The 13190-nt window shown below is 38.7% G+C and overlaps 1 protein-coding gene across 4 annotated transcripts; it reads left to right on the forward strand.

The window, feature by feature from the left end:
• Positions 1 to 491: 491 nt before the first annotated feature.
• sufu (suppressor of fused homolog (Drosophila)) lies at positions 492 to 12701 on the forward strand. Of its 4 annotated transcripts, none has more exons than XM_036573881.1 (13): positions 492 to 869; positions 1295 to 1429; positions 1753 to 1889; positions 2971 to 3113; positions 4476 to 4561; positions 4954 to 5026; positions 5486 to 5639; positions 5889 to 5991; positions 8943 to 8981; positions 9830 to 9964; positions 11571 to 11709; positions 11790 to 11858; positions 11950 to 12701. In XM_036573881.1, the coding sequence occupies exons 1-13, from the start codon at positions 724 to 726 to the stop codon at positions 12037 to 12039; spliced, it is 1449 nt and encodes a 482-aa protein (XP_036429774.1). In that variant the 5' UTR covers positions 492 to 723; the 3' UTR covers positions 12040 to 12701. The 4 variants fall into 4 exon arrangements, with proteins under 4 accessions (XP_036429774.1, XP_036429776.1, XP_036429773.1 ...); XM_036573880.1 differs by having other exon boundaries at positions 493 to 869; positions 5483 to 5639; XM_036573883.1 differs by lacking the exon at positions 8943 to 8981.
• Positions 12702 to 13190: the final 489 nt, after the last annotated feature.

The raw sequence follows: 13190 nt of genomic DNA on the forward strand, positions 1-13190 counted from the left end.
GTTACTGCCCATCATAATGATAAGACCGTATGCAAATGTTACATCGCACAAATAAACAGTAGGTGGCGCCTATTTCTCCCACAGATGAATAGCTGCTACAATGTAAAGCATGTCTAAGAAGAGTCCACAAGTTTAATGTCTGACTACAGAACTATGAGAACAAAAATATTATGGAAATGTTGTCTTCACAGTGGGAGTTTGAAGTCACCTGATTTCCCACAGTAAACAACATTCTGATGCGGTTTAATAAATGTAATTTGATCATGAATACATTATTTCAGCGAGCTACAGCTTTAACTTCGTATAATCTGCATAATGAAATGAAGGTAATAGCTGCTGTCTCTTTCGAAAAACTTTTTACTCGTTTACTGAACTGAAAAACGAAGTGTTTAATGAAACATGAGAAGGCCAGCAACTCTCGAGTCTATTCTCCAATCACAGCGCCGTTCTTCTCCAGTGCCGCTCGATCTCACCACTCTGATCGGACAGAAGGCACGCCAATCAAAACTAGAGGCCCCGCCCCCACCAATCCCTCAGACCCTGAGGGAAACGGCCCGAGTGGGTTTTAAAAGACAAATACTCATGAGGGAAATTCACGACATTTGACGTTTCCAGCGCGAATATTTACTTGAAAGCGTTTTTTTGTCATTTTTCCTGTGGAAGCATCACAAATTACTTGCTTTCTGAAGACTTTCACACTCTTCGTGAGAGTCGCGGTGCAGGATGGATGAAATGCGGCCTAGCAGCGGCGCCCACCTCGGCCTCGCGTCGCTGTTCCCCCCGGGGCTGCAGGCCATCTATGGGGAGAGCAGGCGGATCTATCCCGACCAGCCAAACCCACTGCAGGTCACCGCCATCGTTAAATACTGGTATGGATTTATGACGTGTGTGTTTGTTCCGTTTGGAGAAAAATATTAGTTATCAAAGCGGTTCAAATTCGGGGAGAAGAGATGAGCTAACGTTATCTTAGCTTTAAGGAACATTATCGCTAACTCGATGTAGCGAGCTAACTTGGTTAGCTAGCGTACTAGCTAGCATTTAGCTGCAGAGATGTTTTGTTTAAGCAGCGGTAATTTTAGTCTTCTGTGTGCAGTTAAAACAATTACGTTAGTGTCCAAGCTGTAGCTATCTAGTTAACTAGACTACAGTAGTAACATTAACTAGAAACTCGCTGAACTTTCTTTCCTATGTAGCGCATATGTTTAATTGAAACATTTCTCAGAAGCTGGAACAGTTTTCTTTCTCAAACCAGTTTGCTCACCCTTGTTTTTGACCTTTAATTATGTTGGCACAGGTTAGGGGGACCAGATCCCCTAGACTACATTAGCATGTACAGAAACGTGGGATGCCCTGCTCTGGACGTACAGGAACACTGGCACTATGTCAGTCTCGGCCTGAGTGATCTGTATGGAGACAACAGAGTTCATGAGTAAGTGTACTAATGGGAGGACTTCATGCTCACAGCTGCTATATTTAATTTTAGATTACTGAGAAGAATGATTAACGGCACAAAGAGTAAATGAGGTAGATTCTGTGCAGTTGTCCAGTTACAAAGCATTGACATCAGAGCCACTTTAGTGTCTTAGGTTATACTGGCTTGTTTTAATGCTCCCAGAATGTGTTTTTATAATTTGGCAGTAAAAAATGTATTACCAAACTCTATACACTGGTTATTGTTTCTTGTAATTTATGGTTAAAAAAATCATGTCAGAGATCAGAGTGAGACACATGAATATGTTTTTGTTTTCATAGATTCACGGGTCCAGATGGTCCAAGTGGATTTGGATTTGAACTTACGTTTCGACTGAAGAGAGAGGCCGGGGAGACGGCACCCCCCACTTGGCCAGCTGAGCTCATGCAGGGTTTAGCCCGTTATGTCTTTCAATCAGGTATGAAGCTGCTTGTTAATCTTAAAAGACTTTTTTACTGTAGGGCCTCATTTAGGTCCTAGTAAACCAGAAATGGCTGAAGCAGGGGTTGACCAGAAAACAGTACTATAGAACTGGTTATTCACTATTCAGAATGTCTTTGACTTAAAAAAAAAAAAAGAAAAGAAAAGAGAAACTAGTGATTTAATTGAGATTTTTTGTGTAAACAGTGAAGTGACTCACTGTGAAGCACATAATTTCTCCTGACAATTACCAAAACGTCTCAAACTCTGATGTTAGAGTTTTTGTTGTTTTATATGTGATGAGGATGTGGTTAGAATGGGCTACAGTTCTCAGCTTTGATCACAGATGGCATCAGTTTATGCTGATAGACTCTAGTAGAGTTTTTCCACCGGACAGTACGGAATGGTTACAAACACGTATTTCATTGTCATTTCCACTGCCATGTGAACCGTACCATCCTCATGCTGAATTTGATTACCCTTCTTGCTGGGATACCAAGCATGCTGAGAGGGGAAAAATGGCTGAAGCTAAAAATGGTGCAAACCATCGATTGTAAGACACATACTTCACAGAATTGTCACACAGTATCACTGAAGTCAGATGACCACCATTTAAAAAAAATAAAATAAAATAAAAACATAAGCCAGCCAGAACTGCTGTTTGACTTTTGCTCATTTTTACTGTTAATGCTAGGTTTGCATGAGAATTCATGTGACCAAACAAGCTGAAGAAAACGCTGCATACTTTCACAGTTCTGTTGTACTTGTACTTGAGCAGGGTACTGATAATTGTGTATCTGGATTTGTATCCTATTGTGCTATACTGCACTGCCCACTAGAAAAACACTATAGATGACCGCCTGCTAAGTCATTTTGGCACCTAAAGAAGTTAAGACAGAGAAAATGGTATTAAGAGTTATAAAATTCATACTAATTTTAATGCACTCTGTTGTAGACAGCTAAAAGGTTTAGCATGTCTTTATTGGTCCTTTTATCAGGAGTTTTTAAGAGATTTTATTTTGGTGAACTTTTACATACCATGTTTAGCCCTTCATATTTATTGTGCTTTTGGAGAACAGAAAACACATTCTGCAGTGGCGATCACATCTCATGGCACAGCCCACTAGACAACAGTGAGTCCCGAATCCAGCACATGCTGCTTACAGAGGACCCCCAGATGCAACCAGTGCAGACCCCATTTGGACTTGTTAGCTTCCTTCAGGTGAGTTGCAACTGTAATGTGAAACAGGTTGCATAGTCTTAGACCTCCCTGCAAACCTAATAAGTGAGATGTATTATGAAGCAGAATTTATTAGGCAGTCATCTTATTCCACAAGGATTTGCCTACATACAATAACTAGTATGAGTGTCACATAATAAAATCAGACTTCTCATTTCATGCTGTACTGTAGGAGCTTAGTAAAGGGAGAGAATACAAATAGCATAGACATTGCACAGCATCAACAAATATATTACATCTTCCAAAACAGCTTTGATACAGAGAAGTCATGGATTACCAGATATCGTTATTTTGGGCTGGAAATCCAGTGAACAGTTCGTTATAGCATTCTAACAATATTATTACAAAAATCAATGCAGTTTTCATAATAGTTCTTGTAAGCTACTGAACATCGTTTTTCTCTGAAAGAGATTTTGTTTCCACTCCAGATCTGTTGGCAAGAAAACAGCTGTAATTGTTACTTTTACTTTGGTTTATTCAAGGGCAAAAAACTCTGGAAATGCGCTCAGGAAAGCGCATTTTTAGTTCATAGTTTGTTTATACTGTGGTTATAAAACACCTTGTGCTGAATGTGTTAAAGCAAATGTAATGTAACAGCAAGGAATTGTTAGCTGAATTGAAAATTTGCATAACAGCAACTCACTATGTTCATAAAATGGTTTTTGAAAATAAGAACTGCAAATCACAGCGTTGGTAGTTTTATGGAAAGTAAATGACCAAAATGATTAATTCAAATTCGACTAAGAATCTGTTAGTCAGCATTAATAGCATTGTAATTATGTAGTTCATTAATTTTTATTAGTATTAGGCATGTCAAATCTAGTCAAATCAATTCATTCAGCTTTTTCTTTATATCTGACATACCCTTTTATTAACAAGTGACATTTTCTTGATATGTAAAACTTTTTGATTTTAATTAAAGAGAAGGAGGAAAAAAATTGCCATTTGTTAGCATACCATTAGCTAACGGTCACGTTTGTTAAGCTTTGAGGCACAGTAAAATGCAGTACCTGTAAGTTGCTACATTTTTGTCAGGTACTGCATGTTTTCTACCAATAAGTGATTGCACTATATTCTCTTTGTAATTGGTGCATAGTACAAATGCACACACACAACCTGTTCTGGATAGCATTTTCAAGGTGCTTTGTGACCCACCCCTCCAAACTACCTTGTAGTTGTTTTTTCCTATCCTCATGTTTTCTATTATGAGGTTAGTGTGGCAGGATCTCTGGAGCCTTTGGAACAGGCCGTGTATGCTAGGGAAGGAGTAGCTGTCAAGTGTGTCCTTTTATGCAAATGTCTCAGTGTGAAAGTGCTAATTATGTGTTTTTCTTTGTTCTGCAGATTGTGGGTGTGTGCACAGAAGAGCTGCAGGCAGCACAGCAGTGGAATGGTCAGGGCATTCTGGACCTGCTGCGTGGAGTGCATGTGTGAGTATTCCCAAAACCAGGCTAGACAGAGCCAAGACAAACCTATATTCAACTGGTTGTAGATCTTCAGAAAGAGCAGAGGCTTGGCAGTCCTGTGTGGAAACTGTCTGTGTGCCTGGCACACACAGGTTACAAATGTTGGCTATTTAGGTGAAATAAATGGTTAAATCTCTTAAATAGACCGCTTTGTGGACGTACTTAGTATATCGTGTAGCGTATACAGTGTTTTGATGTTGCTGACTCTTCATGAGAACAGTGAAAAACACTGTTCTCCCAGAATCGTCCACCCTCTGAAGTTAAATGGGTCACTGGCCCTGAGATGCTTTGTTTTACTCTCATTTCTCATTAACCGTGTGTAAATGGGCATTTCCCTCCTCCTACTCTGTTTGCAGTGCTGGAGGTCCATGGTTAATCACTGACATGAGGAGAGGGGAGACCATATTTGACATTGATCCTCACTTACAAGTAAGGCTTTCCTTAGTTTACACTGTGCTGTTTTTCCTCTTTTTCTTTTCTCTGCTGTTTTTGTGTATTCCACAATTCTGAAAGTAAGCTATTTGAGATTAGGAGTTTGTGAATCATTATAATTTAATTTTTCTTGCTTATTCTTGAAGATTTATATAGAAGGAATAGTTGACTGAATAGTACTGTTTAACTGAAGTTGGCTAAACTGATTTATGCTTTTTAAAATAGTTTAAAATACAAGGTTTTTAGAAACTAACAAGAAGTCAGCACACAACCCTCACAGCTTCCACACTGAATGACGTATTGATATGTGTATTTATCATATTGTTAGTCAACTCAGAGATAGCTGGCTAAGGTTCAGCTTTGTATCTATTTCTTCACGTGCTCTTTCTTATGTTCGGCCTTGAGTGTTCAACCCCCTGGTCATGTGAAAGTATGTGATTTGTTCATCCCAAGCAGGAGAGGGTGGATAAAGGCATCGAGACGGACGGATCCAACCTTAGTGGTGTCAGTGCTAAGTGTGCCTGGGATGACCTGAGTCGACCACCTGAGGATGAGGATGACAGCCGAAGCATCTGTATCGGATCACAGCCACGCAGGTTGTCCGACAAAGGTGAGGCATTTGTAAGGCAGTAGATTAATGGTAGTATATTTCCTGAATTACATAAATCCATGAATCAGAAGAACATGCCAGTTAGAAAAATTGCTGGATGGCTGCATGTAGGCTATTTAATCTGTTCTTGATCTGTTCTTCTGTTAATTGTAACTTCTATCTTCTACTGCTCCTGGTGCCTTGAGCCTTCATTATGTTTGACTGAAATGACTTGAAGATGGTTAACAAGCTTTTGTGTCATACATGCAGACACTGAACAGATCAGAGAAGCGCTAAGGAAAGGACTGGAGATTAATAGCAAGTCCATCTTACCCCCTATTAGCAGTCAGAGACACAGTCAAGACCGTCCAGTGTAAGTCCTGCTTTCTCACAGTTATACCCTGGTAATCTTGAGCATTACAGTATCTTTCATGCGAACCACTGGTCTTGCATTATTGTTGTTGTTATTGTTATTGTTGTTATTACTATTATTATTATTGTTATTATTATTATTATTATTATTATTATTGCACATCAGGGTTGATGAGGAAGGTAGACTACACTTTACTGAGAGCTTCATTTAGGGGGAAAAAGTAAAGCAAAACAGTCTGTCATGGGACAGCCTGGTGGAATTGGCACATGTGATGTTGATTTATTGAGCCATCTGTTTGTGTGTATATACAGTGCAAATTTTGGATCTCGCTGTTCAGGGGAGAAATCTGTACACTTGAGTAGCAAGCAGTCTTAGTCTAATGTGTAAAAATGGGAGATAATTAGTAATTGTTTAATCTGTTAGGTGTGGGCCTGAAATCAGGGAATGTAACCTTTTAACTGTCGGTTGTTTACCTCTGGATGCCACCCTTAAGTCTATTAAAATGACCAGAGTGCTAAAGCAAAGAAAAAAATCTTTTTAAAATCTAAATTATTATTATTTTTTTGATGGAACATTGCAAGCTTTCTTTCCCCAGAGATTTGACACATGGTTATTCATTAGGTACATACGTAACAAAATATTAACAGACGTAACAATTTTGGCACGTGATTCTATAAACTAGTTTTTATCAGCCGTAAAATAGGCATGTACAATATTAAAAACAAATAGCACAATATTTCTTGTTTAAAAATTAGGATTAATGATTACCTTTAGTTTGTAGGCTTTGTAGTATTAATTGATCTAATGAATATCTTAAATGAAATCATATATTAGTAGTATAATACTGAGTAACACAACACCTCTTGCTTTGACATTTGTTACTGCAAACATGCATTCATAAGTCCATAATGGTGCAGGTTCATAGCAGTTTCATTTCTTTAAATGGCACACAATAAAGCAACTTGCTAGCTAATGCTCAAGTACAAGTGGTGTGTTTTTCATCATTATAGTAGAGGTGTTCTTATAGTCAACTGTAAATGCCTCAAGGAGACTATTAAGTGTTATGTTGTCATAGTTTTACAACTCATCCAAACTCTCAAGACACTTAAGCTATAAGGAAAATGCCTAGAATTTTCCTCAGATGGAATGGCTGGGAATATAAATAAAAGACACTGGGGAAATTACTCTACCGTAGCCTGATGGCTTATAAATGGCCCAAATAATCCAGCAGTAAATGAGGAGAATACATCTGTACATAAAGTTTATTATTTAATATTATTTAGCAAGCTAAATCTGTCCTCTGTAGTTCTCTTAGTTCTCTTTCCAAGCACAGCCATTATTGCTTTTGAAGCATCGTCATTGGGTTTACAATCTTGACAGTCATCACCAGTATTAAATTTTGTTGTCATATCACACAGGCCTTCCATAAAACATAAAATTAGCTGCTAAGCAAGCCTTTGGGTCCTTGTGACAAATTTAATGTTATGATGGCAGTTACTCTGTGAGCAGTGTGATGCGGATTCAGGATTTTTTGGTCCTGCTGGGAGCTAGCTGAGACAGTTTAGACGCCCCACTCTCCTCTCATTGATCTCACTTCAATTGTGCTCACCTCTCCACCAGGCTGGACTAATCTCAGTCCCCTGTTGCTTATTCACTGTCCTACTCACATTGCCCCCTGCCCACAAGTAGAGATCCTGCTGTGTCCTTCTTTGGCCTTGCCAAGCTTTCAGAAATAGAGTACTAAGATTTGCACAAATAACAGCAGGGCTATGAATCTCTTTGCTATCTTTTATTTGTTTATTTCATATTAATAACACACATTTTGAATAATTGCATATAACAGTGAATTCAGAGCGCAGATATAAACATTGAGAATATTTGCTGTTTATTTTTCTGTTGCCGAATTGTTTTAATGTATTTTTGCCAAGTTCCCTGCCTTGTTGTGCGTGTTTTGTTTACCTGCTACCTGAGATTTTACTTGCATGTCAGTGATTGCAGAGCAAGCAGAAATGTTAAACCTTAAATCAGTCATAGATGCTCCATCCTCAGTCTGTATGGGTATTGTGGCATTTGTAATGCGATGGAACAGTTTTGCAAAAACTTTAATGGATGTGGGATACAAATAGAAATAAATTTTGTAGTCAGAAGCCAGATTGTCATGATTTATTACTGTGCAGCAGGTGTTAATGATTTTTGGTTGACACAGTTTTTCAATCTTCATGACACTAGTACATTTGCTGCTGTTTGAAAGAGTCAGAATGTAACTTCAGTGTTATAGATTTGTCTCAAGTAGCCAAGTAATGCTTGATTTTTAGTTTTGCCCAACTAAAGTGACTGACTGCCATACTGTTCACAGAGGTGGTTGGAATGGTATGGAGTTGCAAGATCAGCCAGTTTTAGAACCTCCAGATCGAAAGTTATCCATTCTTTACGCCCCTAAAAATGAATCCTAGTACATAAGACCTGCAAGGGCCATTACCTCAAGATAAGATTTACGTGTGTGTGTGTGTGTGTGTGTGTGTGTGTGTGAGATTCTAGTCTCTTATTTTATAACAAACAATGCAGTCTTCATATTTGCTATCAGGCATTCATATTAGGATTTTAATAATCCAGAGTGCTCATATTTTTTGTAAACACGAGCTTCAGATGGCATTGGGGAAGGTTTCTAAGCTTCATAGATCCATAGTATTGACTGTTGCTTCCTTTCAATGTTAATTCAAAAAACTTTCCATTTGCCATTGACTGATCAAACATGACATCAATTAAACTTTGAATATCGTAATGTGCCATGGTGAGCTGAAAGCATTTCAGACCCCTAAAAAGAGGGAAGCAGTTGTCTCTGTACTTAAGGGCTGTTGAAAGGAATGAAATTGATTTGCCTCTTAGCATTAATGGTAAATGCATTAATTTCTCTTCGCTGTGGTACAAATTTACCCCTAATTTCTTCATAGACAATCAGTTGGACATTTGCAGAGCAAGCAGAACTCAAGGTAAGAGCCAACCAAGAGATAAAGTGAAATGCACTCAACACAATGAAGTAAGAGTTTCTTCACTAATAGTGGGTGCTGACTTCAATATCTACAGGTCACCTTTGTTGTAAAAACGCACAGTATATTGTTCAGTGGGAAGAAGTATAAAGTTGCATTTTTAAAATATTAATTCCAACATCGCACAGTATCCCTTTTTCTTCCCTGCTTACCCTGAGCCAGAATAGTCTTTGCCATCTTTTTTCTGTTTTTTCTGTTCAGCTTGGAAAGCAGAACCACAAATAATGTGGTAGAAAGAAATAAGACTCTGTATTGGTAATATATTTATTACAATGTATTAACAGCTTCACAAGTGCGTAAACTGAGTGTAGCTGGCAATTTAATGTTATACTGTTGCAGGAAATATTGTTGCTTTTAAGCCCCTGCATGGCTAGGCATGTATGTTGACATTCAGCCAGGCAACCTGAGACTAATTTTTAAGAGCGTATTTGATTTCTTGATTTAGACACTTGCATTTTCAGCTTAGGAAGACCATTTCTTGCTGCTGTCTGTAAAATAAATGTCTGTACTGTGCCATACCCAGACAAACTGAGGATAAATCTACTTTTACTCATATAGCTCCATAGTTTTATCATAAAATCATATATCTGATTCTGTGCAAGTAGAAAAATGGGATCTGTGGTGAGAGCTGGGTTGTTGCATGGTGATTTTTGGAGAATTCTACCTTTTTGATAGCAGAACGCAGAGGAACAAATTATATATGTAAATTTATTCATTTTCTGCCCCTTCATCTCTCTTTCTCTCCCTGACTGCCTTGCCCCCTCTGCCACTCCTCCTCCTACCCTCTCCAGAAGTCGTAAGGACAGTCTAGAGAGTGAGAGCTCTGCTGCCATTGTCCCTCATGAGCTGGTGAGAACGCGACAGCTGGAGAGTGTGCACCTCAAGTTCAACCACGAGTCTGGAACTCTACTCCCAATGTGCCTTAGGTAATATACACCTGGTTAGTGGCACACACACCCTTTTTGTCTCACTCATTCACACACACAGGTAGCAGTTACCAGAGATTTATTGTCAGGCCAGGTGCTGGACCTCTGGTAATCTAGCACTTTGTATATGAAAGGATACATTGATGATAAGGTGAAGTTGTGCTGTCAGCCTCATATTATAGCACCGTTTTGACACACTCCATATTCTAGGGGGTCAAAATCCATGGACAGTTTAACATTGTTTACAATAAATGGTATGAAGGTCTTTATGGGATGGGTTCACCAGATAACATTATTATCTTATTACTCACTAGAACAGCTGTCCAAACATGAAGTAAGATAAGATGATCCCTTATTAGTCCCACAACAGGGAGATTCTCAAATAGTGTTTATTCTGACATATGATGGTGATTAAAGTAGAAACCTTTTGCTTTATAAATGGCCTGTTTATCCAAATAGCATCATAATATTAATATCTGCTCATTTCCAGTGTTAGCAGTGGTGAACTGTAGCTATTGGAGCTAGGCCTTCAGTTTGCCACACAAAAAAACACCTCTGTAATGATGCTCATTTTTGCAAGTGCCCCAATTGAAAACTAGATGGTAGTGCTAAACCAACAGTCATTCACATATTTGGGCTTTATAGATTTAAAATTAGGACACTTGAAGCTTGTAAAAAACAATATTCTGTGTTTTATTTGAAGCTTATAACAGACATTAACATAAAATTTACCTTGTAGCAGTTTTACAGCAACTGTTTCAGCAAAGAGCCGTGGCATAGAGCTGCCACTCTTTTCCATTTTTAACATCTGATTTAAACGCAGTGGTCAGGCTGCCGCTTGTATTGGCAGTCAGTGATGTATTTAGGACTTTTAGGAAGCTTAGTGTGACACCTTGACAAAATTGGTCCTACCCATTAAAAATCAAAACATGGTTGGTTGAATTCAATGTCCACAGCCGTTCACTTGCATTAGTTTCCTTCTCCAAGCTAGACAGCATGCAAGGCTGGGTGGGCTGCCCAGCCTGCTTAATGGTCGGGAAAAAAACTGCAGTTTCTATCTGCTATGTGCAGGATTAACATGAGTTTAATAGACAAAATTTAAGTGTACAGTAGTAGCATATTACAACTAAGAAAAATCCCACTTAATCCCTCACCTTTCTGAATGTCTATGTATGTGGTCATTACAAAGTTAATATAGACTTTAATTGCACTTGTTATTTTCAAAGCAAGTTCCTTTTCCCCTCCACACACATCATTATTCTAGAGAAAAAAAAAATCTTTTACCACATGATTGTTGTACTTGCCAGCTTATAAACTGAACTGAGCAAATCTTTTTGAGGCTAGTTTTGGCAACCTCAAACATTACTGGCACTTTAATTGTTTCAGTGTAAATCTCGACTTTGATGTGTAATCTCTCTTTTTGTTTAGACAAAACATGCTCTGCTTGTGGATGAGCTCTTGTTTTAGGACTAAAGGAGATCTGGGCCCTTTGTTTAAGATTAAAGAAAGTCTGAGTGCTTGCATTTTTAGTCTCTAGCTGTGAAATTCCTGAATCTGTCATTTAATGATATTATTTTCCACTTTCTTATTCTTCTACCTGTTGTAGAGGTCGTCTGCTCCATGGGAGGCACTTTACATATAAAAGCATCAATGGTGACACGGCTATTACTTTTGTATCCACTGGAGTGGAAGGTGCCTTTGCCACAGAGGAGCATCCATATGCAGCACATGGGCCGTGGCTACAGGTAATGGATGTGCTGTACTCTTGCACACGTAAATCCCATGTTATTCAGCCAAGATAATAATTCCATTTTCTCGTGTTTAGATTCTACTCACTGAAGAGTTTGTTGAGCAGATGTTAGGGGACCTCCAGGATCCAAGTATTCATGAAGAGGTAGATAACAATTCACTCCATAATAATAATACCCTGTTTTAGAAGTAATGATCGTATTTTTAAACATATACAATATTTTCTCCTCCTTTAGTCCAAGCTACCAAAGGAGTACAGTTGGCCTGATAAGAAGCTGAAGATCTCTGTCCTGCCTGATACAGTGTTTGACAGCCCACTGCAATAAGACTGAGGCTGTGACTACCCCCACATCTCTAGAGAAGAGCTGAGCTACAGGGCTCCAGTGAGACTCGTGTGCCTACACACAGTTGGAGGAAACGGACACGCAGACACTTCACTCCCTCTCGGACAGCTATTGGCACACTACACAGAATATGCCTTTTTTCTCCAAGTATTGAGTCCATTATACCACTTGCCATTTGAATGTTTCTGTTGAATGTGTTTCGTTCCAGAAGGCAGGCCTCACTCTTTTTGCCTTCAAATTCATGCTTGCACACAAGTGCCTGCAGCCTGAATCGGTGCTTTCACATGTAGAAGGATTCTATTTTAATTTTCAAATTTATGCCATGTAAGGAATTTACGTTTAGCTTTCCATGGTGTTTGGAGTTTGTGAACCATGTTCACAAATGATGTGATCAATCCCCCAGATCCACACTCTTGCCTTCACCCCAGTTTGATTCTTTCAGAGTGCAAAAGGGACACGTTTATCAAGTTTGTTTTTTTAAATCTGTTTATACATGGGCTCCCATATCTTAAGGAGCAATACTGCTGCAGAAGTGGTTGGACGAAAACATGTTTACACTGTTTTTTAAGGGGTGGGCATTGCAAGTTTATAGCCATCCTAAAATACTTTTGATGATGGTCGAAGGGGAATTCCACTGATTTAAACTCTACTGAGATGTAAACAGAGTAATTCAGAGTGTTTTGATGAGAAATGGTGCATTGTAAAGAAACTTACTGACTTGAGTTTCTTTGCAGTGGTGGCGATGGGCACCAGGGGTTGTCTCCTCCAAAATATAGCCATTTTATTTACCATCCGAGATGACTAGTGAACATATACATGTCTTGAGCTTTCATGTAGTGTTGATGATGGTAAAATATTTGTAAATCTGAAAGAATTATGTTTCTTTGGGTACTGTTTTCCCTTATAATAATTTGCCTGTAACCTGTCTGCCCTCCATCAGTTTTAAAAAGTACATTAGACCAGAATCTCAAAACTATTGTAAAATAATGTGTCCAGCATCAGGCAAAGTATTTATATCCATTTCATGTAATGACTAAACACTTCATATATCTGGTTCTTATCACCACCACCACCACTGTGAACATTTTTCACTCTCCAAGTTTCTCTGAAAAGGAGCATATCACATCATACCA

Source organism: Colossoma macropomum, unplaced genomic scaffold (genome assembly GCF_904425465.1).
Source record: "Colossoma macropomum unplaced genomic scaffold, Colossoma_macropomum, whole genome shotgun sequence".
NCBI lineage: Eukaryota > Metazoa > Chordata > Actinopteri > Characiformes > Serrasalmidae > Colossoma > Colossoma macropomum.

Coding starts and splice junctions, on each gene's coding strand:
- sufu (XM_036573880.1), top strand. CDS start 724: ATGGATGAAATGCGGCCTAGCAGCGGCGCCCACCTCGGCCTCGCGTCG. Junction 1,890..2,970: donor CCGTTATGTCTTTCAATCAG/GTATGAAGCTGC, acceptor TTTGGAGAACAG/AAAACACATTCTGCAGTGGC. Junction 11,710..11,789: donor CACATGGGCCGTGGCTACAG/GTAATGGATGTG, acceptor TCTCGTGTTTAG/ATTCTACTCACTGAAGAGTT.